A 26434-nucleotide genomic window follows, 5' to 3' on the forward strand; every position below is an offset into this window, starting at 1 on the left:
GCTTTGCTGAACAGCGGAGGTTGGGTACCAAAGAATTCCTGGTAACCCGCTGGTTGGGCCTCCCTTCCTCCATACTGTTGGCGGGGCTGATTTTGTTGCCCTTGGACTAGCTGGCGAAGCAACTCTGTTTGCATGGCCATTAACTCGGCCAGATTCGACGGGGGTGGCGGTGGTTGCTGAGATCCACTGCCAGTTTCACAACCGAAGCCATCAGGCGTTCCGCGAGTATGACCAACCATCTGTAATTATGGAAGACATCCATTAGATACATATTTCTCGCTTCCAAAATCAATGGTACGTGCAATGATCATACATTGGATAGAACAACATCAGCAAAAATGTATCTAGATGCGGTGTAGCACAATATGCACAATACATAACTGTGCAACCCACAAAACTCAGAACAGGCTAGCTGTTAGATAACTTCATGCTCCATCGTATTGATACTCAATGCTAAGAGCAAAGGGTAAAGAAAATAATGTAGCAAAACACTCTTCATCGCTATGTGCTATGCTGCTAAACAACAAAGATCATAGAAGTGCTTGGTCTAAAATTTAGTCTCACAGATTCAATATGCTAAATTTGATGAGCACACATGTCACAAAAATTTGCAACATCTTGTATTCATCAAACAGCGTGAACATGCACAAATGAAGAGATTTGGTAAGTAGGAAGATCCTGATTTCCAAACTGGTAGTCGCTACTTATATTACATTCAAAGCAGCATATTTCTTACAACCTAACATCACTCACCCTTACCACATATAATACAACAAGTGGTACTCCTCCCTAGGGCTATCGTACAACATTTCTTTCCTACGTGCAAGCTACAACAAGATAAAACACGAACTTTCTAGGACTAGTCTAAGGCGCCTAGAAGTCGTCGAGGTTGCCCACAGAAGAGGCACTGCCGGAAGAAGAGTCATCCGGCTGAGGGTTAGGCTCAGCAAGTGCGTGCTCTGAATCTAAATCAGATACTCCCTCAATCTCCTCTGGGTCCTCCTCTGCTGCTGCAGGCTCAGCTGGGGCATCTAGTTGCTCCTGGAGCATACCAACATGTGCTAAAGCATCAGCCCAATCAGCTTGAAGCTCATTCACCTGCCCCTGAAGAAAACCAATAACTATGTTGCGCTGCTCTATCTCAGCACCATGCTCCATAGCCTGCTGCTCAAACTGTGCAATGGCCAGATCCCTCCCAGCAACGGCATCCTGAAGTCCCTGAATCTGAGTATCCTTCAAACGAAGGCCTCGTTGAAAACTCTGGGCCAAGTTTATCACCTGGTCCATGTGTCGCTGCTGAAGTATCTGGTAGTGCGACTGAGCATTCATATATCTGACTACTGCCTCGATAGTCTCATCCGCTACATCTCCAATCAAGTGCCCAAAGTGTGTGACCCTGAACAGCCACTCTGCATTGCCAGCACTGACTGCTGGAAACAAACCAATAGGATATGCTGCTACCTCCTCGGGATGGTGCTCACAAAAAGTGGTGATAGCGTTGAGAGCTGCTTTCTCAAACGCATCCACAAGACGGTACCCAATCACCTCAATCTCAATCGGTGGCCACTCTAAGGTGGGGTGCTGAGGAATGGTCATTTTAACTCTGTTCTTCTTAATTCCATCCTCCGAAAACTGACGTCCCGTGTACTGGGGTGGATCTGGGTAGTGGAAGATACGAAGTGAATCCCAAAGAATCCTCGGAAAACCCTCCCAGTACAGACAGTCGGTATAAGCATTTCCCTCCTCATCCCAAAAGACCTGGGAACAAGTCGCCATCTGAATCAAAAAGGATTCAAATGTGAGTAACGTGATTATCTCAAGACTTCTCAAATAAAGCTTTAAGAAGACTGCGGAAAAACAAATACGATTCTAAGTCAAAAGATGATATGGTTCCAAACTCAAAGAATAATAAACCACAATCGGTACTGGTTCATCATTTGAGATTCTAAGGAATGAAAAAGATCCTTACAACAACAAGATGGGGCTTAGGAGGAAAGCATGACTCAAAACCATATTTTTCATCCAAGGAAACCTAAGCATTTTACAAGTATACTTCTAAAATCAGAGTTTCACTCACTCAGGTTTTAAGCACACTAACACTTATCTTATAAGGATTCATACTAGAAATTCCTTAACAAGCTCATGTAGCAACTGCAAATATTATGAACCAATCAACCATCAACCAAATATGTATGCACGTCCTGACCGTCCTCACAAAATAAACAATTGCCAACTAAAGTTGGGCTTACGTGGTTAGCACGGTGGTATACATAAATACGGCTCTCCCTGTATAGCTAGTCGATACATTCTAACCGTTATTATCTTATCGAATCGTGGTTAGTGTACCTGCAGAAGATTGACAGAACATATATATATATATCCAATGAACTTTTCATGCCAGCACCCATGAAAGCATTCCCAAACATTACCGCTCACTATAGAAGCGGCAGCCATACAATTTCCGCCGTATGGCCAACGTTAACATACGCTACCCAGAGGCGTATTCACAAGTTCCTTTACTCCCAATATAGTCGACCGAGATCGATATATTGGCATCAGCTCAAGTAGGCCACTGCTGTGGCAGAACCGCCTAAATTATCCCGGCTCAAGTGCGTAAACCATCACCATAAAGGCAACATTAGCTTAAACGCACTTCAAACGGAACAATTTTTGGTCTGTCGGGTAACGTCCCGATACAACCACCGATTCTCGGATCGAACAAGCATACCCCGCACGAAGGCGAGTTCAGAGATATTACAACCACAGTTTTACAACTCAGGCATAATAATGATTACAAACCCGTTAAACACATTATTACAAAGCCAACTTAAATAACAGTTATACAAGCTATGATTATAAGTTCAGAGTTTAAATAGCGGAAGGTGAAACACGATGACTACAACACGTCGCAAAAGTATACCAAGCTAGCCCAAGCATGGTATCACTCGTCATAGTCATTGCCGGCCGAAGACGTATCCCACTCTACGGACCAGCCAGGAGGCAACGAGCAAGGATAGGTCCAGCTAGCGATCTGATCCTCAAAACTCATACCTGAAAAAAAAAGTTTCAACAGCAAGGCTGAGTATTCTAATACTCAGCAAGACTTAACCGACAACGGGTATAAGTAGCCCACTTTAACTAGACTATGCAAGGCTTTGTGAGGCTCTGGTTTTCCTTTTTACTGAAAAGCAATAAAGAGTATGTCCTTACTTTCAAGTTTTAGCTTCAAGATTCTAGTTGATTAACCATTCTATGTAAGCATCTACTATCCAATCATGGTGGAACTTATAAGCAAACATCGAGATTAATAAGAATATTGTTGCTCTTATTACTCTGTGTGGCAAAGAGATCAAGCAGTCTCATTTCATCGTGAGAGGCGGACGATTCTGAATCGAAATTCAACCTTGCAAGGGTAACCTAGCACACACGTCTGGAATACCGTCGGGTCATTCCCAAACAACCGTTAACCTTTCTTTCCGGCTTGTGGATAGTGCCACTCTCCCCGACTACAGGGCTCCAAGGCCGAACCTTGTCCCTAGAAGTCGTAGTGTTGCGCAACATATAATAAAACCTATCCCTACTGAGAGAGTGGGAGGTATATCCACTCCCCGGTCCAATCGGCTACTAGGCTTGCCGCGTACCATATTTACGGCATGTGACTAGTACTTTCAAAAACTTAACCAACACTACCACACACCGCGACCTTAGCAAGTTCATCAACACAGACGGGGTCTCACATAGGACATGATATCGAACACAACCCCGTCCGTCATCCTTATATTGATAACAGAAAGTAAACAAGCAATTCCTATAAAGCTCGCGAGTGACAGGCAATCACTCGACTTTTACCGTTCCTATAAGCTTAGCAATTACTCGAACTCAAGTCTAGTGTTCAGTACATAGGTTCCTAGGATCATGCATCTAGGGTTTCAATCCAAATCCTAAGAACTGTAAATGCACAAGTAAGTAATAACAGTAAATGATAATAATTTGAAATATAGGTTATGTCCGGGGCTTGCCTTCTCGGTAATTGCTAACTATTTCAGCGCTAGGCTCTCCCGAACTTTGGTTCGGGGCTTCAGTTAGTTCCGCAGTGTTTACTTGAGCGTCGAGATCACCTCCGTCAGACTCCTGAATCAACTCGTACGTCCCGTCCGACAAAGTAGTCGTATCTATATGTAATGCAAGGACAATATTAAAAACACACATGGGCAATCGTTTATAGAGTAGTTAAATAACACACTTAACAACACAAGGCATCATGATCAACAGCACAAAAGAAGTTCACTAACTTCATAAAATGAGTGGTGGTGATTTCCTATACGATTAAATCATGGTTTGTAAATAAAACAACAACTCAGAGTACAAATAGTAATAAATTCTACCAAAATTACCCTAAACAGAACATTAACATACTAAACTACTCTGCAAAAATCATGCCAAGACATGTAACCATTTAATCACAACAAATCATTTATGCAGGCAACACCTAGCACAAGCTTGAATTATACAGATCAAACTAGAGCAAAACAGAAGCTCAAAATTTAACAGGAGTCCTACACAGGGATTATTTATCTACTGTGAATTTTTCATGATTTTATCTACACAGAATTAATTCGGAGAAAAATAAACAAAACAGACATCAGTTTAGCAAGATTCAATTTTAGCTCCCGTTCTAATCATGAACTAAAGCTCAAACTTCCTGATCAAACTAATATACTCCATATGAACAATCAGGAATATGTTCAGGATTTAACAAGAACTGAAACTATTTATCATAAATAAAGTGTACTAAACAAAGTTTAAATCAAAGAAAAATCTACACAAGAGAACTGACCATGAAATTTTTATAGCAAAGCTAGTGTTACATGAGTAAACTACCACCAAAATTTCATAGCAATATCAGCTTCCAAGCCTCAGATAAAAAAAAGATTAAACAACTAGTATTTATAAACCTAGTAACACAAATCAAAATCTACAGCAAAAACTTGCAACTAAAGCCTAACATATTCTGGTTCTACTGCATAGAGCTCTTCAAGAGGATTCCAAAACATCAAGATTTGCTATTTTACGAATTTTCCACGAATTGATATTGAATTTCAAAGATCACAGCAAACTATTACAAATAAGCCCCTATAACACTATTCCCCTGAGTCACTGACATCGCAGACAGCCCCCTGGGCTTTTTCTAATTCAAAACCGAGGTCCTCGGGTCGGGTCAGAGGGGGAGCGCGGGTTTGACCGGCGATTTCCCGGCGAGGGGCTCACCGGCGGCGAGGGTGGAGGGGTGCGTGAGCCTCACTGGTGCAAGGCGCACCTCTGGGTGCTTGGAATCGAGGCTAGGGCGGTCGGAGGTGGGGTGTCGACGGCGAGCGGCGGCTTGCGGGCTCGGAGCACGGCGGCGAGGTAGCTCCGGTGAGGTTCGGGCGAGGGGAAGTGGCCTGGGAGCTGCGCGAGGTCGAGGCGGTGCTAAAGGTGGGGGCTGTAGGGGTGGAGCGGGTCTGGGGTGGCGGCTCCGCGGCGGGGTGGAGCTCGCCGGGGTTCAAGCAGGGCGGCGGCGGCGTTCTGCGGCGTGGGAGCGATGAGAGAGCGAAGGGATGCGCGAAATCGAGTTCTGGGACTCTTGTAGTGCGCGGGCGCTCGCTAGAAGAGAGCGGCGGGCTCTGCCGGGGGCGCTCCACGGCGGCGTCGCGGTGGCGGCCGTCGGGGTGGTTCTGGAAGCGGCGGGGGCGCGTGGCTCGGCCGGGAGGCTCCAGCGCGAAGCAACAGGAGGGGGAGGAGGTCGTCCGCGACGCGTGGGCGCCAGCACACGGCGGAGTAATGGCCGGGAAATCCGGGAAGGATGCGGCGGCGGCGCTGTCGGTGGCGTCGGCGGCGAGAAGCAGAGCAGGGAGGGGGAGATGGTCATAAGGGTCGATTTGTAATTACCAAAAAATCCAGGGACCTCTCTGTAAACAAGCAATAACTTTTAAACTAAAGCTCAAATGAAAAAGTGCCCAACATGAAAGTTGTTCAACTTTTCAAGATCTACAACTTTGATGTTGTGCAAAAATTTATTTGACCAAAGGATAGAGAGCTAAATTTGAAAACACAAGAGGGATTTTAAATTCTAGGAAATTTGTCTTTTTCAATGCAAATTCACTTCAAATGTAGACTTACAAGCAAAAATGACTACCATGCATTAAATGCACTGAAATTTTGCACAAACACCCTCCATAAAAGCTATAAACACAAATAACTATATAAAGGACCTTGCATAAAATCATAATTACACATATAACCTTTCATAATTACAAAAAGATCCTTTTTAAGCATTTCAAGCACAAGATGCATAACAACAAACACAATTACTGTGTAGACACCTATTTAAATTATTGTGCAAACACCCGGGGTGTTACAGCTGGCATCAGAGCTAAATGCACTTGGGGTGATTACTTGAGTGCTTAACTGCAAAGTTTTTGGGTTTTTCGAAAAGTTGACGCTAGATGCGCTAAGGAATAGGTTAGATAGTTCGTATGCCCTAATTATGAGTTATAAGTTAGGAGGCATCTAAGTATATATTTCATTCCAGCAATTCTAGCATTTACTTCTCGTTAAATCTTACTTTTGTGCACAACTCTTATTCTGTAACGACGCACCTACGCTAAGGTAAGCAAGGTGAGTATTCTGATAGTCCTTAGAATAGCCCACGTGTTTTCGTATACCGTATATGGTACTTGCTTGGGTGAGAAACGATAGAACGTGCATGCATCTGGTATATCTGAGTTTGGTCTGATCACCTTGTTTGTTTACTGTTGTGCTTCTTTAAAAATTTATTTATGTTGTTGTACAAAAATTTATTCTGCTGGTACCTAAAAATTGTGGAACTCCAGTGATGAGCTGTGCATTGGACGTCTGGGAATCTGAAATTCTGTTTGAGCAATGTTCAGTACCACCTACTTTAGAGCTACTTCAGAGCGGAGTCTATGCAACCTTAAACTACAAAGTTGTAGTTAGCCAAGTTACATAGTGGCTGAAGCAAGCCGTTTTATTTTCTCGGTGAACCATCTCGTGAGGGAAATGATTCATGCTGGGTGTTCATATTAGATATGCACATTCTTTATTTGCATGAATTAGTCCTGATAGTGGAATGGCTAACCAAGGAGTGGTTATTTTGCAGATGGGCGATAACCATGCCAATGAGAATCACGGAGCACAGCCACAACCACCTCTCTCTTTGGCTTAGGCTATTGCGGATCTTATCGCCGATCGCAATGAGCAAACTGAGTTGATGAGGCAACTAGTGCAAAACAATGCCGGCAGAGGCCGACAAGGTTCCCCACCTCCACCAGCAGAGACTGACTATGTCGGTTTTCTTGCCACCCAACCACTTTTGTTTCACAAGATAGATGATCCCCTTGAGGCAGATGCTTGGATTCGCACCATCGAGGACAAGTTCAGCATCCTCAATTGCACAAAAGTGAACAAGGCTGCCTTTGCATCGCAGCAACTGAGAGGCCCAGCAAAGATATGGTGGGTTAATCATAAAGCATTGCTCCCTCCCAATACACAACTCACTTGGAATGAGTTTGTCGCAGCATTCAAGGCCCATCATATCCCTACTAGTCTGATGAGAAGGAAGATGGCAGAGTTCCTAGCATTGAAGCAAGAAAACAATACTGTTCTACAGTATGCTCAAACCTTTAATTAGTTGTCTCAGTATGGTGGTTTTCATGTGGATAGTGATGAAAAGAGGCAGGATTGCTTCAGGAGGGGACTTAACACCAAACTGCAAGACAAACTAGCTCTAACTACTTGTGCCAACTTTACCGAGCTAGTCAATAAGGCCATTACTCAAGAAGATGCTACATTAGCTCACAAGGCAGACAAAAAGACAAAAGCACCTGTTGGATCTTCCAACTCTGCACCCCAGAGGTACAAGATAGTATAGACAGGAAATCAGCAAGCTCCACGACGCCCTATGCAGCCAGGTCGTTGGGTCGCTAGGCCGCCACAGCAGCAGCCGTGGGTACCACGTCTCCCAGCGCCACAGCAAGGACAGAGGCCGCCAATGCAGCAAGTTACACGCACTAATAACTATCCCTGTTTCAACTATGGACTTCCTGGGCATTTGGCTCGTGATTGTCGTCTACCACGCAAGCAATTTAACTATAAGCCTCTCGCACCAGTTCCAACTGCCAGTACACAGGATCACAAGAAGAAAGCTGCACCTATCAAAATTGGTCGTGTGAACTACACCACACTGGAAGATGTTACTGACAGTACTCAAGTGATGACAGGTATGTTTTGTGTCAACCAGTGCCCTGTTGTTGTGTTGTTTGATTCTAGAGCATCTCATACATTTATCAGTGAAGCCTGCGTAGCACAGCTCAACTTACGAGTAACACACCTGAAAAGACCCTATATTAATCATGCACCGGGTGCACAGTTAAAAGCCGGTCAATGTGTTCTGGGTGTATCCCTTGACCTAGGTGGGAAAGTTTTCCAGACCGGTCTCATTATTCTTCCAAACCAAGGAATAGATATCATTCTCGGAATGAATTGGATGGAAGAACATCGTGTTGCCCTTCATACTTCATCTCGCATCATTCGAATCAATTCTTCCACATACGGTCCTTTGGATATTCATCTTTCTAAGCATGATATCCCCATCAATGCAATCTATCACCTTAAAGGGAAAGGCTTAGCCAAAATTCCTGTGGTTAGTGAGTATCCTGATGTGTTCCCAGAAGAATTACCAGGTATGCCTCCCGATCGAGATGTTGAGTTCGTGATTGAACTACAGCCTGGTACAGCACCTATATCTCGACGACCATATAGAATGACTCCTAGTGAGTTGGCTGAATTGAAAATCCAGTTGCAAGAATTACTAGATAAGGGTTTCATCCGACCAAGTACTTCACCGTGGGGTTGTCCAGCCTTGTTCGTGAAAAAGAAAGATCATGGGTTAAGATTGTGTGTGGATTATCGACCTTTGAATGTGGTCACCATCAAAAACAAATATCCTCTCCCTCGCATTGATATTCTATTTGATCAATTAGCCGGTGCCAAGGTATTCTCGAAGATAGATCTTCGATCTGGCTATCATCAGATCAAAATCAGGCCATTAGATATACCAAAAACAGCATTTTCCACTCGTTATGGTCTCTATGAGTATTTGGTTATGTCCTTTGGGTTAACCAATGCTCCAGCTTATTTTATGTACCTCATGAATTCAGTATTCATGCCAGAGTTGGATAAATTCGTTATGGTATTCATTGATGATCTCCTAATTTATTCCAAGACGGAGGAAGAACATGCTCAGCATCTTCATATAGTGCTCCAACATCTTAGGGAACACCAACTATATGCCAAATTCAGCAAATGTGACTTTTGGCTGAAAGAAGTTCCATTTTTAGGTCATGTTATCACGACTGAGGGTTATCTCTGTTGATCGCAGTAAAGTATAGGATGTACTGAACTGGAAGGCTCCAACCTCAGTGGCTGAAATCCGAAGTTTCTTAGGTTTAGCGGGTAATTATCGTCGGTTCATATCAGAATTTTCTAGAATTGCTAAACCTTTGACTGAACTTCTCAAGAAAGGTACCAAATTTCATTGGAGTGACCAATGTGAGCAAGCTTTCCGGAAGTTAAGAACTCTATTTACTTCAGCACCAATCCTAGCTCAACCAGACACTACAAAACCATTCGATGTCTATCGTGATGCTTCAGGCATCGGAATTGGCTGTGTTCTGATGCAAGAGAATCGGGTGATTGCTTATGCTTCTCGATCACTCAAGTATCATGAAGAAAATTATCCTACACATGACCTGGAATTGGCAGCTGTAGTCCATGCTCTGAAGATCTGGCGACATTATCTTCTGGGCACGAAGTGTAACATTTATACAGATCACAAGAGCCTCAAATATCTTTTCACCCAAGCGGATCTGAACATGCGTCAAAGACGATGGCTCGAGTTGATTAAGGATTATGAACTCGAAGTACACTACCACCCCGGAAAAGCAAATGTGGTTGCAGATGCGTTAAGTCGCAAGGCTCACTGTCATTGCCTCTCTGCTATACCCTTAAGTGAGTCTCTTTGCTTTGAAATGGAAAAATTGAACTTGAGCATTGTACCACAAGGCACATTGGCCCGTCTAGAACTCACCCCTACTCTTTGTGATCTCGTCATCGCGGCACAAAAGAAAGATAAAAGGGTGAAGGAAATTCAGAGAAGACTATCAGAGGGAGATCACAAAGTAAGTTGTTTCCACCAAGATAATGAGAATGTGTTATGGTTCAAAAACCAACTAGTGGTGCCTAAGGATTTTGAGCTTAGAAAGCAAATTCTTGATGAAACTCATACTTCTCGATTATCCATCCATCCGGGTAGCAACAAGATGTACCAAGACCTGAAACAACGATTTTGGCGGACTCGGATGAAAAGAGAAATTGCCAAGTATGTATCCGAATGCAACATTTGTCGAAGGGTTAAAGCCAGTCATCTCAGGCCAGCTGGAACTCTTCAACCCTTAAATATTCCTGAATGGAAATGGGAGGATGTTAGCATGGATTTCATTGTCGGTTTACCTCGAACTCAGAAGGGTTATGATTCGATCTGGGTCATTGTAGACCGCCTTACCAAATCTGCACATTTCCTTCCAGTTAAGACAAAATACTTGACCAAACAGTATGCTGAGTTGTATATGGATCGCATTCTATGTTTACATGGTGTGCCAAAGACTATCGTATCAGATCGAGGGACCCAGTTTGTTGCTCGCTTTTGGAAACAATTGCATACTTGTTTAGGAACTTGATTGATCCGCAGCTCAGCCTATCACCCTCAAACAGATGGCCAAACGGAGAGAATTAATCAGATTTTAGAAGATATGCTCCGCGCATGTGTCTTAGCCTATCCATAGAAATGGGATCAATGTTTACCATTAGCGGAATTTTCTTATAACAATAGCTATCAAGAAAGCATCAAAATGGCACTATTTAAAGCATTATACGGTCGTCGATGCCGTACACCTCTGAATTGGTCTGAAGCGGGGGGGAGAACTATCTTTGGACCCGATATGGTTCAAGAAGCTGAAGAACAAGTCCGCCTTATCCAAGAAAATTTCAAAATTGCGCAGTCTCGGCAGAAGTACTACGCTGACAGAAGGAGAAATCCATTCGTCTTTGAAGTCGGTGACCACGTCTACTTAAGAGTATCACCTTGGAAAGGTGTGCAAAGATTCGGAGTAAGAGGAAAGCTAGCTCCCCGCTATATTGGTCCATATCCAATTGTGGAAATATGCGGTCCTGTGGCTTACCGGTTGAATCTTCCAGCAAAATTTTCGGCAATTCATAACATTTCCATGTATCACAACTAAAGAAATATTTGAGAATTCCAACAGAAGCTATTGATAGTGACTCAATTCAGTTAGAGTCTAATCTCACTTATCCTGAACATTCTATCAAGATTATTGATCACAAAGATCGAGTTACTCTTCGCACAACCAACCGATTCTACAAAGTTCAATAGAGTAATCGCTCGGAAGATGAAGCTACTTGGGAGCAAGAGGAATTTCTAAGATCCAAGTATCCGGACTTTTTAAACGCTCATCAAGGTACTTCTCACTTGAACCATCTCACCTTATACGTTCCCTCGTGCCTGAATCTCGGGACGAGATTCCTTTAAAGGGGAAAGGCTGTAACACCCCTGGTATTAATATTGTACATTAGCCGCTAAGCATCGCTTAATCATGATCATTAGTTTAAGCTTTGTCATTAGTAGTAATTGTGCATGCATAATTATATTTCGAATTCATGTCATTACATGCATTCAAGTTTAATTATGTTTGCACAATTTTTGCTAATTATAAACCAGCAGTCAAAATCCAGTCCAATCTCTGTCTGAACCCCTCTTTGCGTTGAGTCTAAAAACAATTTTGATCTTCTTTTGACCCAATTTTATCTCTCAAATCGTTGATCAAAATAACTTTTATCCAATACCAATGTTGTAGATCTTTTCTTCCTCTACAACTTTTATTTTGGCCAAACTTCAAGTTGCTGTGCGAAAATTTTAGTTTTGGGCGCTCCAAAATTGAATCTGTTTTGCCCCAAAACCCAGAGGTTCCGGGTTTGAAAATCGGAAGCTCCGGTTTTGCTCTGTTTCACCTACTCCGGCGCCCATACCGGCGACTGTGCCGCCGGCGACGCCACACGTCGCCGCGCTGGTGAAGCCCTCACCGCTTAAGCGGCGCAGCCACGTCACGAGCGAAACCCCATTTCGCTTCTCCTTCTTCTCCCTTCCCGTGCCCGCGCGAAGCCGGTAGGCGGAGCTCGCCGCCGCTCGCTGGAGCTCGCCGCCGCTCGTCACGCCGGCCGTCCCGCCGCCGTTCTTTGAGCCCGAGCCCTCCCCGAGCTGCTCCACCTCACACCGCACCTCCACCGCCCCATCCCGAGCTCGGCCCAGCCCTATCTCGGCCGAATCGGCCCCTCCTCCGTTGACCCGCCATTGCCGTCCCCATCGAAGCTCCGCCCCTCACGCCGACGACCCCTCTCCGGCCGTCCTCCACCCGATTCGAGCCCGTGGTGAGCTTTCCCGCGAGCCCCTCATCATCCCCGACCCTTTTCCCCTTCGATCCGGGCGCCGTCAGCGTCGGAACGCCGCCGCACCGCCGTGGCAGCCGAGCTGTGCTGCCGGCGCACGCCACGGGCTGCTCCTGCGCAGGCCCGGCCGCCACCGCCACAAGCCCCGGGGCCGCAGGGCTCCCCTGGCCGCGGGCCAGCCCCGCCCGCCGCCGGCCGGCCACGCCGCCGGCGGGGAACGCAGAGCGCCGCCGCCCCTGCCCTTGCGCGCCATGCGCCGGCTATGGCCTTGGCCTGGCTGTCCCCTGTTTTTGCCCCCAAAACCGGAACTGCTGGTTTTGGAACCCGGAGGTTCCGGTTTCCAGTTAAATTCCAGTTTTAATTTTGTGTACTGATCTTGTAAAATGCGTGGTAAATAGCAAAAAAATGTGAAAAATGCAAAATAAATTTTGTTAGGTTTCTAAAATCAAGACCTTCAGAGGAAAAATACTCATGCTTGTGAAATATCACTTTTGCCCCTGCTAAAATTTTAGTTTGTGCTTAAGCTAGTTTAATTTGTATCTGTTTTTTTGTTGGTCTAAAAATCATGAATTTTTTGTGGTAGACTACTCCTTGCATGTGTAGTTCACTGAAAAATTTCATGAGCATAGCCTATGTGCATGTTTGTAGATTTAATATAGCTTGATTTTCATTCTAAGACTAAATAAATGTTTTCGGTCATCAATAAATGTTGGTAAATTTTTGTTGCATGTTCTTTCAATATCTTGGCTTACTGATAACTTTTGGGTGTCTCGATTAAGTCTGTAAGCTAGGTTTTGCTTTTATTTCGTTCCTAGCTGCAGCTTTTCTTTTTGTGGTTAAGTGAATCCTTTTATGCGTTGGGGCTTTCAGTATTTTGTGATCAGTAGTAATTGATGCTAGTCATGTCTTCCTTTTTAGTTACCTCGCATTGCATCGTGAGTGCCTTGTAGCATTTTCTTGCATTGTTTTAATTGTTGCATGGCATCTTTCTTTGCGTATAGACGTCACGAGCGAAGCCGTCTACGAGTTGGTCGCTGAACCGATCCAGGAGCCGCAAGTCGGGGAACCACAAGCCGACGAAGCAGCTGAGCAAGTTACGGAGGAAATTACTAACCCCACTGACCTGCAAGGCAAACCCCGGAGCATAACCCCTACTTTAAAACTTATGCAATGTATTATTTAAGTACTTATGCATTAAGTTCTAGGAGTTATTTGGAACCTTAAATGCATTATCTTTAGGAGACCCGGTCTTTTACTAGCATGATAGGTCGATACCACTGCCATGCATAAGTAAGATACGGTAGAAGACGGGTGATTTCCTGTCACCCGCGAGATATAGGTTTGGTACTTCAGTATGAAAGTAAGAAATAATGCTATGAGAATGGAAATGGAGACTGGGCGGAGGGAAAGTTGGACATAACCATGGAATAAAGGAAAGTTGAGCCTCCGCCTGTGTCGATTGAGGACTGTACCGTTGCTGGCCGTGCTGACCAAGATTAAACAGTACTAACCACATGCCGGAAGTAGGAGGTAGTCGAAACCGGTAAGCTAATTACCTAAATTGTTTCGGAATCTGATTCTCGACCCGTGGTGCTGGGCAAGGGTTGACGGATGGTGAAGTCGTCCACGGGTTCACCGGGTGTTCGCACATGCGGGGCTCATCATCCGGGTGTTTGCGGGCTTGACTCAGGCTTCGGGGTAATCATGGGAACAGTTGCTCGGTGTGACTCGCCGGGGTCGCACTTGGCGTGTGAGTTAGGTCCACCTTGCAAGGTTAAATCAGATCGATTCGCCGTGACTCGCAGTTATGAGAACTTTGGTCACTTCGTCGCATCGTAGTAAAGAAGTGTAATGAGACTGGAGTGGAAATGTTGAGTTGTATGTTACTAAAGATTAATATGATCAACCATGTATGCTCTAGAGAAATAGGCGAACATAGTTTATAGCTGTCAACTCAATTGGAGCTAAAATATTGAAAGTAAGGATCCAATATGAGTAGCTTTTCCGCAAAATAACTCCAGAGCCAAAAAGCCTTGCATGTCTAGATAATGGGCTAAGTATACCCATAGACGGGTAAGTCTTGCGGAGTATTAGAGTACTCAGGGTTTGGTTGTACCCCCTTCTGAGCTGGCTGTGTTCCGGAAGACTTCGAGGAGATCTGCGCGTCTTGGGTTGGTCAGCCTCTTCCTCTGGGTTGTACTATCGAGTGGGTTCCGTCTTCTCCATGAAGTATGGGCAGATTGGCCTCACATCAGTGGGCAAGATGTGAAGCTCGTCTTTTGTCGTCGATGGCAGATATCGTATTGTATTTTGGGTCTCTGTTTTAAACTCTATTTTACTTCCGCTGTGTTGAACTCTGAGATTTGGATTGTAAACCCTAGATTGTAAAACTTTGTTGTAAATTATTTCTAAAGCTTGTGTTAAACTCTGTTTGTAAATTAACTTGAACTCTGCTTTTGCTTGTAATCACCTGTGCTCGTCTTTTGTCTAGAGTTCCCGTGTAATCGATCCTGGTTACAGCAGACAGTCTGGGTGTACTGGTTGAGTGCAGAAGCTGTGGTTTAAGCTTAAGTTATTAATTATTGCACTTGATCATTATTATTTGGACTGTTCTGTGACACCTATCGAGTCTTCTGAATAATCCGATGAACATGAGCATGTCCTAGAGAAGGATGACAGTGAAGCTCCTAGAAGGAGCAAAAGACAAAAGATTGTAAAATCCTTTGGTGAAGATTTCACTGTGTACCTTGTGGACAATACTCCCACGTCCATTGCAGAGGCATATACATCTTCAGATGCAGATGATTGGAAAGAAGCAGTCCAAAGTGAGATGGACTCAATTCTTTCTAATGGGACATGGGAGCTCACTGAACGACCCTATGGTTGCAAGCCAGTAGGATGTAAGTGGATATTCAAGAAGAAGCTTAAGGCTGACGGTACTATTGACATGTACAAGGCTCGGCTTGTTGCTAAAGGGTACACACAAAAGGAAGGCGAATACTTCTTTGATACTTATTCACTTGTCGCTAGATTGACCACTATTCGAGCATTAATTTTCTTGGCTGTCTCATGTGGTCGTATCATTCATTAGATGGATGTTAAGACAGCTTTCCTAAACGGAGAGTTGGATGAAAAGATCTACATGGATCAGCCTGATGGATTTGTAGTGAAAGGTCAAGAAAACAAGGTGTGTAAGCTCTTGAAGTCTTTGTATGGGTTGAAACAAGCACCTAAGCAATGTCATGAGAAGTTCGACAGAACTTTAACTTCTGCGGGCTTTGTCATTAATGAGGTTGATAGATGTGTGTACTATCGCTATGGTGGGGGTGGAGGAGTGATATTATGCTTGTATGTGGATGACATACTGATCTTTGGCACAAACACTGATGTGATCAATGGGGTCAAGTCCTTTCTATCAAAGAGCTTTGATATGAAGGATCTGGGAGAAGCTGATGTTATCCTTAACATCAAGCTTATTAAGGTTGAGAATGGAATTACTCTTTCACAATCTCATTATGTGGAAAAGGTCTTGAGCCGTTTTGACTATATCGACAGCAAGCCTTTTCCAACACCTTATGACCCTAGTGTGATGTTGAGAAAGAACAGAAAAATTGCCAAAAATCAACTGAGATATTCGCAGATTAATGGTTCACTCATGTACTTAGCTAGCGCAACGAGACCCGACATATCTTTTGCTGTGAGTTGGCATGCACTTGAAAGGGTTATGCGCTATCTAGCAGGTACTATGAGTTATGGGATTCACTATTCTGGGCACCCTGCTGTGCTTGAGGGATATAGTGATTCGAACTAGATATCTGACGTTGATGAGCTATATTCCACGAGTGGGTATGTGTTTATCCTTGGAGGGGTGCGATATCATGAAGGTCTTGCAAACAGACCATTTTGACACAGTCAACCATGGAAGCAGAACTTATTGCTTTGGACACAGCCACTATTGAGGCAGAGTGGCTGCGTGAGCTCTTGATGGACTTGCCTGTGGTTGAGAAACCAGTGCCGGCCATCCTTATGAACTGTGACAATCAAACGGTGATAGTCAAAGTGAACAGTGCTAAGGATAATGCAAAGTCATCAAGATATGTTAAAAGACGACTGAAGTCTGTCAGGAAGTTGAGAAACTCCGGAGTGATAAGTGTGACTTATATTCAAACAGACAAAAACCTGGCAGATCCCTTTACAAAAGGATTATCACGGAATGTGATAGATAGTGCATCAAGGGAGATGGGTATGAGACCCGTATAAGTTGCCACAGTGGTATCCCAACCTATGTGATCGGAGATCCCGTGAATTAGGACTTGGGGAGAACAAGCTGATGGTGAACTGAGGAGAGTAATGGTTAAACCCTCTTTAAGAAAAGATGCAATACTCTCAGTTGCTGTAAGGCAGGTTGGCTATTTGCCTTAATGTGTTTCTGTTGGCTCTAATGAGCAAAGGTGCTGTCCCACAGAGCATTCTTGAAAGAACACACCTATATGAGTCTGACTGCCTAACGTCGCAGTCTGTGAGATTTGGGTGATCTCTAGTAAACTCATGAAGAGATCAGGGAGTACGACGTATATGCTCCAATCGCGGAGTAGTCTACTGGCTGTTGTGTACTGGTTCGGGATTTGAGTGAATCTTGTTCTCACAAAACTTGTAATTCAAGGCTTAGTCCATTGTTCAAGTTGTGAATGAATGTAGCTTGAAGCTCTAAGCGAGAGTTCAACTTAACAGTCCTTGCTGAAAGACTGGTATATAAACAGTTGTGAGAGACAGGCAAAATCTCTTATGGGTATTTGAGATCTGGTGGGGGATTGATGGAATTTGGGCTAGCCCCATAAACAATTTCAGAAATTCCAAATAAATCTCAAAAGCACATGGTGCATGAAGGAAGTGAGCTAGGGTGCAAACCTTTAATCCCACATTGCTAGGGGAAGTTGAGGAGGTCCTATGGATCTCCTATATATCTAACTCATAGGCTACTATCAGAGTACACATCAACTCAAGCTAAAGTTACAAAACTGAGTTAGGGTTACAAATCTAGAGTTTTGCCTCTTTCTCGTTGTTGCGCCGCCATCATAGTCTAATCCATCCCGAACGACGGCGTGCACCAGCGAACGGGAGAGCAGGTCTCCGAAACCGCTCGCACTTGTGATCCTGCACCGGGAGAGGGCGAATAAGGTTTTTGGGAAGCGCTAAGCGCGACTGCTCATCTTCTTCGCCACGGCTCGTCCGCCGTCTAAGTCAGGAGCTGCGGCGTACCGTCGTCTGCAACGCCGGTTGCTGCGCTCCGTTCGAAGGACCGTCTTCGTCTCGTCTGCGCCTTTCGTCTTCCCGGCGGCTCCCGCACAGTACGTATTTTGTAATCATATCTGTTTCATAATCATGTTTTCTGAGATCATGTTTATGATATACGTATTGTCTAGTATGTTAGAGTCATGCATGCTAGGTTTAATTCTCGTCCTGATAAATCTAGTTCGGAATTTAAACTTACAGTTATCTATTTATCCAACAATTCATGTGCATGTTAACATTTTTTACAGTGCTTCTCCGATACTAGCACTCCACTGGACTTTTTTTTATCCGATCCTGAAATGAAACGGGCGTAGGTGGTAGCTGAGGGTGAGGCTATGGATTTCGGGGCGCTAGATTAAGTTTCTGGGCATCGGGTGGCGTGGCTCGGAGATTTGTGCGGAACGGCGACCCTTGTTGCTACTCATCCTGACAGACATGGGAGTGATTCCTGCAGCGGTGTGTGTGCGCGTGTGTGTGGCGTTGCTGCTAGGGCAAGCAAGCCGGTCGCCTGGCTCCCCTGATTTCCGGCCTCGGAAACGTCCATGGATCGTTGCCATGCAATTCTTTCTCGGCAAAGCAACCCCATGTTTGATTAATACCGTCTTTGTTCAGGTTTTCCTTCAGGGCGGTTCACTTTGTTTCAGTTTTCTTCACACACCGATGGAGCTCGCCCAAAAATGTCCTCAGAGAAGCAAAACGAGGGCCACACTGGGCCGCGAGTGGTATTCCTAGATGGGCCAAATGAGCTAGGCCTAGCATAAACAACAATGTGTCCATGCAACCTGATCTTTGGGCGAGCCCAGATAACAAATAAGTCGCCCACGATGCCGCAGGCCGGACCGTCCAAATTACGTTACGCTTGCAAGCGGGGCAGTTTGCGGCTGACCGCTCCGCGTCCGCAGCAGCCGCAAGAGTATATACGGGCTTATGCCGCAGCCCGCAAATGGCCGCAATTGTTTTGCGGGTTTTGCGGCAGCCCGCATGCCGCCGCGTCACTGGCTGTCTCCGAGCTTTAGGATACAAGTGTTTCCTTGCTTACTTGCTTGTTAAGCTCATGTTACTCAGATTTGAGAAGGCGCAAAGAGCGAGCTAGCTAGGCAGCAGAGGCAGATGGATCGATCGACCTCATGAGCGAGCGAAGCGCGCTCTCTGAGTAGTCATCAGTGATCATCCAACAGCTAGCTAAACTGCAGGCTGCAGGTCTCTGATCGATGATAATGGCGAGGCGCGACAGGTCCCCTGCCGCTGCTAGTGGCTGCAGCCTGGTGGTGGCACTGGCGCTCCTGGTGTGCGCCGCCGGCGGGGCCTCCGCGGCGGGGCAAGCAGGAGGGATGCCGCAGCCGGCGAGGGGCGGAGCAGAGCAGCGCGTCCGTGGAGGGTCCGCCGGCAAGGAAGGAGGAGGGCGGAGGGCCGCGCCGGTGAGCAGTGGAGTGGACAGAGCAATCTTGGCAAGACTACGAGGCTGAGTAGCTTAGAGTGCGAGGTTTGAATGTGATGTCCACCGCCGAATACCAAATGGCGTCCCAAATGGAGTTCTTCCCATTCTTACGTTGAACCTTTATTGATGTGTATCAGTATATGAACTATTATGACTATGGTATTTGTATGCACACTTATTACTATTGTATTTATATGCATGATTATAAATTGTTGCTTTGGTGTGGTCTTTTACATTAATATATGCATAGGTCATGCCAAAATTTTCATTTATTTCACACCTGGAAACCACTTTAAAACTGTCGGTTTTTTTGTTCAACGGACCAATTACCACTCAAACCGGACCGGTTTACTGGCCAAACTGGTCGGCTAACCGGTGGAAACCGATTGAACTAAATGAAATTTGAAATTTGAATTTGACCGGATTTTACCGATTTCCTGTCAAACCGGACCGTTTACCGAAACCGGAGGGCGGCGATTTCGTCAGACCGGTCGGTAAAAAAACCCTATCGCTATCGCGGGCTGAAATGCAACGTATCGCGGGTATGCGGAGCGGGTTTGCCCAACAGGTTGGCGGCAAAGCCCGTTCCGCTTGCATCCCTAGTCCAAATTTCAGCGGAACTTACTCTCAAAAAAAATGATAAAAAAAGAGTCTAGAAAAAACATGGCTACCTCAAACAATTGTGTTGTGAATTGTAAGTTTGTAACTACAGCTAATGCTGCCGTCTGTCTGTATTACGTGCTGTGGAGCAGACAAGCCGGAAATATTAGGAGTCGCTCGGGCGACTGACAATCAAACCATCACATAAGTCCCAATAACTAATTAATTTTAAAATAATTTTTTTCCCGAACAATTTTATTTATTGTTGGAACAATTTAAAAATTATTTTGAAATAAAAAAATTATTCCGGGACAATTTTGATTGAAATACACATGTGGTCAATTTATTAGGCTACTTTAGACCCAAAACACAAAAACTGGAGTGGAAAATAATACGTGCGACAGCTCGGCTGGGGTCACGCGCGTTAGCCCCAACGCGACCCAGACAAGCTGTTACTTGACGACATCAATCGTCTACTCCGAATCTCCGATGGAAGCGCATGCTTAATTGCCCGGTCGCTCTCAGAGCCCTGATGACCTTTTCCATCGGGGTTCCGGGGAAATGCATTCCTTCAATCCATCCATCACTAGTGCTCTCTCGTACACGCAAGCTCGCTAGCTTGGCTGCTCAACGCCAGAGGAACCCTAAATCATCATATCAGCCAACCCAAGCAAACGGAAGAGCGAGACGGAATGGTTGGAAACGAATTGCGCGTTTGTTGTTGCTGCACGTCTGACGACTAGCTAGCTGCGTGCTCCAAGGAAGAAATAAACTGAATCTCCCAGGCAAGAGTTTTTTCGTTTCCTTTCTGAAAAAGGAAAGCATCAAGTATCTGTTCATCAAACATACTCCTACTAAACGGTCAGTTGGTATGAGTGGTTTTTCTTTTCCTTCGGTGACAAATAATTATTGATGTTCCCACATCAAGAAACATCTTATTTATTATATATAAAAACATGCATAAATTGGACCCCTAGCTATTTTATAATGAAAACACAGCAACATTACTATTGCGAATGCACTCTTGATGCTTTCAAGTACGCAAAATTAAAACAGAGAAAACAATTGGGAAACTGTGTTCGAAATTAAATTGTTGACTTAATCAAGAAAATCTAAAAATGTCTGACTAGAACGATGCGTGTAATTGTCTGTCAGTTTGCGGTCTGCCCGTTTCGCTCCCTTGAATGCTTTAACTCGACCAGCTAGGGTCTGTGGACGACGAGTGCTACAAAGTTCAAAGAGTCCAAGCTACAGTTAAGCATAGCTTCGCTTAGTAAGATTGTTTGGAATCATGTTCAAATAAACTTGCTCCGTCGCCCAAAAAAAAACTACTCCTTTTTTAGTAGATCGGTTAAAGTTTGCTCAGATTATGTAGATCGGTTTAATTTGGAACCTAGAATGCATTGGAGTAAATGAGAGAGTGTAGGGGTATTGCAGCTATAGATTTAATTTATTTCATGTTTAACCAAGATATTGGCTGAAGGTGCTACATAAACACAACACACGCTGGTTGCTTAATAAAACTACTCTCTTCGTTCCAAAATCTAGGTCGTTTTGACTTTTCTAGATTCATATATTTTGCTATATATCTGGATATATATTATATCTAGGTGCATAGCAAACACTATGAATCTAGAAAAACCAAAACGACCTACATTTTGGAACGGATGGAGTATATACTATGAGCAGAAGATGCTGAAGACTGTATAGCTATGCCATATCTCTGGTCAGAATTAGCTACAAGCTAGAGAGAAAGCTTCCAAAAGGTCTAATATATTATTTCTCCATGACTCTTGTACAGCCTTCCCCATGACTAATTCGTATAGCTTCCGTTGGGATCGTCGAAAAATCAGATCACATAATTTCAGGAAGCTGTTTTCTTCTCCTGAATTTCAAGATGCGGATGAAATATATTGTTGGATAGCAGTTGGTATTCAGTTCAGTAGCAGCTGGTATTCAGTTCAGTAACTGTTGGTATTTTAATTCTTTTCGACTTTAATTTGCTGCCCGTTTGTACCAAGCTAGCTATGTACATTATTACATGAGCTAGCAAATTATTACAATGAAAATCAACCAACCAACCAAATGATGAGCAGTCATCTCTTCTATCCTTCTTATTTCAGCTCGGCCTTGCTGCTGCGCAAACTTCTGGTTTCACAAGCTTCGCATTTTCGACAACGACGCATATATATGCGCTTCATCATCGCAAGCAATCCCCGACGGCTCGTGATCATTTCTCGATGAACCCGGTCATCTCGAGCACGAGGTTCCTGACGTCGCGGAGGTCGCGCCCTTTGAGCGTCCTCCCTTTCCCCGCGCACATGGAGTACGCCGCCGTCCGGGCACCCAGCAGCCTCCGCCGAGCCAGGAGAACGTGCGGCGGCACGACCGCCATACCCTTCGCGCTTCTTCTCTGCTTCGCGTCGTCGGCGCAGCCGTCCTCTTCGACGCCGTCGCCCCCGCCGGTTTCTGGATCCAGCGCGGCGTGCTCCTCCGCCGCCCAGGGCCGGCACCGCCGCTTGCGGCGAGAGATCTCGACCGGCGCGGACAGCTCCGGCGTGTCCGCCGGCTTGGGACGAACGATGACGGAAGACAAGGTAGTACTAATACCTGTCTTCTCGACGTCGCCTTCATCGTTGTCATGATGCTCGTTGGCGCCGGGCCACAGGATTTCAGCTTCTTGGAACTCCTCCATGATACGGTGGCCTCGCCGTGGGGGGACGGGCAGAGCTCGGTGTGTCCATGGCCGGCTGAATTTATAGTGGTGTGCGTTGGAAGGAGGCGGTGGCGTGCCTTGGCGAACAAGCACTCTTCCTTGGGTGGGAAGATTGCAAGGGCATCGCATCGCGGCGCGCATTGTGTCGGTATACGCAGCAAGGAAGAAGAGTAAATTCCCTGAATGCCATCAAAATTTAAGCCAATTCCTTCAATGCCATCAAAATTTAGGCCATCTCTTCATTGCCACTGAAATTTTACTCCAATCCCCTCAGTGCCATTTCCGTTAGATTTCGGATGGAAACCGTAAAATCACTGTACAAACACGTTAAACTCCGATTGTCTAATTTTTGTGTTCCGTTCCTACCCCCGAACCCGATCCCTAAATCCCGACGCCACCTCACTCCAACTTCCCCCCCCCCCCCCTTTCGAGTGTGCCGCCCACCCCTCCCCCACTTCGGATCGCGCTGCCGGAGGGCGACGCGCCCCCGCCGCCAGGAGTCCGCACTCCCCCACCCCACCACTGACGCGCGGATCCGACGTGCCCCTGCCGCCAGGTCGCCGTCGATCCGCGCGGACACCCCCCCCCCCCGCCAGGTGCCCCGACCCGCGCCAGGAGCCCCCTCCCCCCGCCACCAGGAGCCCCGACCCGCGCGGAGCCGCGGACCCCCCTCCCCCTGCCAAGAGGCCCCCTCGCGCTGGCCAGGAGCCCCCCCCCCCCCCGCTCGTCGCCCTCGATCCGCCCGACGCGGCGCCAGGAGGGCGTTCCGCCCCCCCCCCCCCCCCGCCAGGAGGCCAACTCGCCCCCACCGCCAGGAGCCCCCGCGCTCGTTGAGGTCGATCCGCGCGCCAGCACCGCATCAGCACCGCGATCCAAGCACCAGGACCGCGTCAGCCCGCCGATCCGCGCGCCAGCCCACCGATCCGCACGCCAGCACCGCGATCCATGCACCAGGACCGCGTCAGCCCGCCGATCCGCGCGCCAGCCCACCGATCCGCACGCCAGCACCGCGCGCAGGGACCACGGAGGGGCGCCAGCACGCGATGGAGGCTCCAGGACACTCTTGGCTTCCTACAGGGTGAGATGTTCATCTCCTTTTTTACTGCTGCTAAAGGGAAGGCGAAGGAACCTAAAGGGAAGGCGCAGACAGCTAAAGGGAAGGCAAAGGCAGCAGGGAAAAAGAAGAAGAAGGAAGTTTTAGTGCTACATGATAGTCCGGCAACGGGTACTAGAAGCAAGACCACACCCCAGAAGGACAGCCATGCCTCACAAACTAGAAGCAAAAGAAAGGTTCCACTTCCAGATCTCAACTGCTAGTTGATGCAGTTCATTTTGTGGCACTCTATTTTGCTTGGTCTTTGTGAACCAATGTCATGTTCTTTTGCTAAGATAGTGTCAGCTACTGGGTGCTGCTAGTTCTTTCTTTATTTGCTAGACTAGAGTACTCTATTTGCTAAGGTATTACTAGTACTTTGCATGCATGACTGTGTGTATGGACATCTATGGTTGATTGTAATATGCCTGTATGGACATCAATGTTAACATGTATGGCTGCTTTTATGGACAGCACTGAAGCTTATACATGTCATACAGGGGCAATAACTGTCTACAATGGCATAGAAGGGATGGCACTACAAATATTTCATCCATGTCATACAGGGGCAATAACGTCTTTTTCACCTAATTTAACAGTCAATCTAACAGCTGACTCACGGAATGGCACTGAGGGGATTGGAGTAAAATTTCAGTGGCAATGAAGGGATGGCCTAAATTTTGATGGCATTGAAGGAATTAGCTTAAATTTTGATGGCATTCAGGGAATTTACTCAAGGAAGAAAGGAAGGGGACTGGCGGGTTGAATTGGAGCACGGTTCACCCTCTCGTCAGCTGCCACGTGGCTACCGCCGGACCGATACGGTTATGTTGAAAGTCCTCTGACCAAATGCCTTCTAATGTGAACTGTGAAGACGAGAGCTCTGATTATTAGCAGCACACAATTAGGGGTGGTAATAGGCCATGACCCTAATGGTCTCTTCCCAACGAGGTCCTTAAATTATTTAGTTCAAAATTATATAATATTAGAGCCCGGCCTTTTTAGGATCCGGTCCTTAAATTTTCTAGTTTAAAATTTTCTACAGTGTACAAACTCATGTTGGCAGAATTGTTACACGGCAAGTTACATAGGGCGGGAGCACTTGGTGTTTTCACCACATGCATGTTTCGTGTTGGATCTCTCTTGACATTTATGCCGAGGAACAACGAAGTTTTGAGAGACACAATTTAGGCCTTGTTTAGATGAAATGCAAAAAAATTTTGTGATAGAATGTTGCTAATTTGAAGTACTAAATGAAGTCTATTTACAAAACTTTTTACACAGATGGGTTGTAAATCGCGAGACGAATCTAACGATGCTAATTAATCCATGATTAATTAATAATTATATGATGGTTACTGTAGCATCACTGTTGCAAATCATGGATTAAGTAGGCTCATTAGATTCGTCTCGCGATTTACAGCCCATTCATACAAAATGTTTTATAAATAGACTTCATTTAGTACTCTATATATGTGTTCAAATATTCGATGTGATATTTTTTTTTGCGTTTAGGGGGTTTACAGGGTCTGATCTAAACAGAGCCTTAATGATGTACAAGGGCCGTGTCGTCAAGAGATAAGGTAAAAGAGTCGTCTGGTCCAGATCCAACCTACAGATTCCAAACTCGAAATATAGCCGCCATGTAGGAATTTCCATTTTGACCGCGAGTACAAATCGAAGTACACCAGATACCATGCCGTGATGGAGTTTGCGACGACCGTTGTTACACGAGCAGACAGCACAGCGCACACCCCAGGCTTGCACACTGCACACACAGCCGTTCAAGGCATCCAGCAGGTCGGCAGTCGGCGTTATCCTTCAATGAAGCCGGTCATCCGCAGCACGGAGGTGCGGAGCTGGCGCAGGTCGCGCGCTTGCTTGCACGGCGGCGGGCCGGACGACGCTCGCAGCGTCCACGCCGTCTCCGACCGCCGCCTGCCGGACACCAGCAGGTGCGGCGGAACGATATTAGCTTTCCCGCCGCCGCGGTCATCATCACGACGGTCACCGTCGTCCCTCGGCCCGTCCCACCGGCGCGCCCGGGCGGCCTTGGGGTTGGGAACGTCCACGGGGCGAGAGCGCGCCGCGGCGGGCGCCTCGGACGACGGCTGCACCGGCGCAGGCGACGCTCTCGGCGGCGGCTCGCTCGTGTGGCAGCAGGTCTCCGGCCAGAGCACCTCGAACTCGTCGAGCTCCTCCATCGCCATAGCAAAAGCGGCCGATGGCGAGATGCCGCCTGGGTCGGAGCGCCGGTCCAGCGTGCCGGGGGAGCGCCGTACTTAGGACTATCTCCAACCATTCCCCCATCCAACTCCCCACAAACATACTATTTACTATATTTTACTATCTCCCTCTAAAAAATTCCTCCTCTTATAGCTCCTTCTCTCCAACCATTCCCACATATCTATTCCCTCTATATACTATCACTCATTAACTAACTATTTATTTATCGTTTTTGAATTAAAAAAACATACATTATTTATACTATCATAATACGCATTATCATCATATTACGGGACTCAAACAAAATTAATATCATAAAAAAATGATGTGATTAGAATATAGGATAATATGTGATCTCCCTCCATACATAAAAAGAGATTCATCTCTCCCGCTACGTGAGGGCTGTTGGAGCGCTCGCTCCCCCGGGCGTTTTAGGCGGCTCCGTTGGAGCTCGCCTTATACCGCCGAGCGCCCCGGGCAAATCATCTCC

At 46.0% G+C, this 26434-nt stretch overlaps 2 protein-coding genes and 1 long non-coding RNA gene across 3 annotated transcripts; 1 reads left to right on the forward strand and 2 right to left on the reverse strand.

The window, feature by feature from the left end:
- Window positions 1-21836: 21836 nt before the first annotated feature.
- On the reverse strand, window positions 21837-22650 carry LOC120698027. The gene has a single exon (XM_039981472.1). The coding sequence runs from the start codon at window positions 22602-22604 to the stop codon at window positions 22140-22142; it is 465 nt and encodes a 154-aa protein (XP_039837406.1). The 5' UTR covers window positions 22605-22650; the 3' UTR covers window positions 21837-22139.
- A 1089-nt stretch (window positions 22651-23739) lies between these two features.
- Window positions 23740-24407, forward strand: LOC120701278. Its single transcript, XR_005686025.1, has 2 exons — window positions 23740-23915; window positions 24193-24407. It is a non-coding gene; the product is annotated as an uncharacterized LOC120701278 (long non-coding RNA).
- A 908-nt stretch (window positions 24408-25315) lies between these two features.
- Window positions 25316-25994, reverse strand: LOC120701279. The gene has a single exon (XM_039985393.1). It carries the CDS (start codon window positions 25926-25928, stop codon window positions 25533-25535), a length of 396 nt encoding a protein of 131 aa, XP_039841327.1. The 5' UTR covers window positions 25929-25994; the 3' UTR covers window positions 25316-25532.
- Window positions 25995-26434: the final 440 nt, after the last annotated feature.

The sequence above is a fragment of the Panicum virgatum genome, chromosome 3K, assembly GCF_016808335.1.
Source record: "Panicum virgatum strain AP13 chromosome 3K, P.virgatum_v5, whole genome shotgun sequence".
NCBI lineage: Eukaryota > Viridiplantae > Streptophyta > Magnoliopsida > Poales > Poaceae > Panicum > Panicum virgatum.

Bases quoted from the DNA above. Each gene is read 5' to 3' on its own strand.
- LOC120698027 (XM_039981472.1), bottom strand. From the start codon at position 22,604: ATGGAGGAGTTCCAAGAAGCTGAAATCCTGTGGCCCGGCGCCAACGAG.
- LOC120701279 (XM_039985393.1), bottom strand. From the start codon at position 25,928: ATGGCGATGGAGGAGCTCGACGAGTTCGAGGTGCTCTGGCCGGAGACC.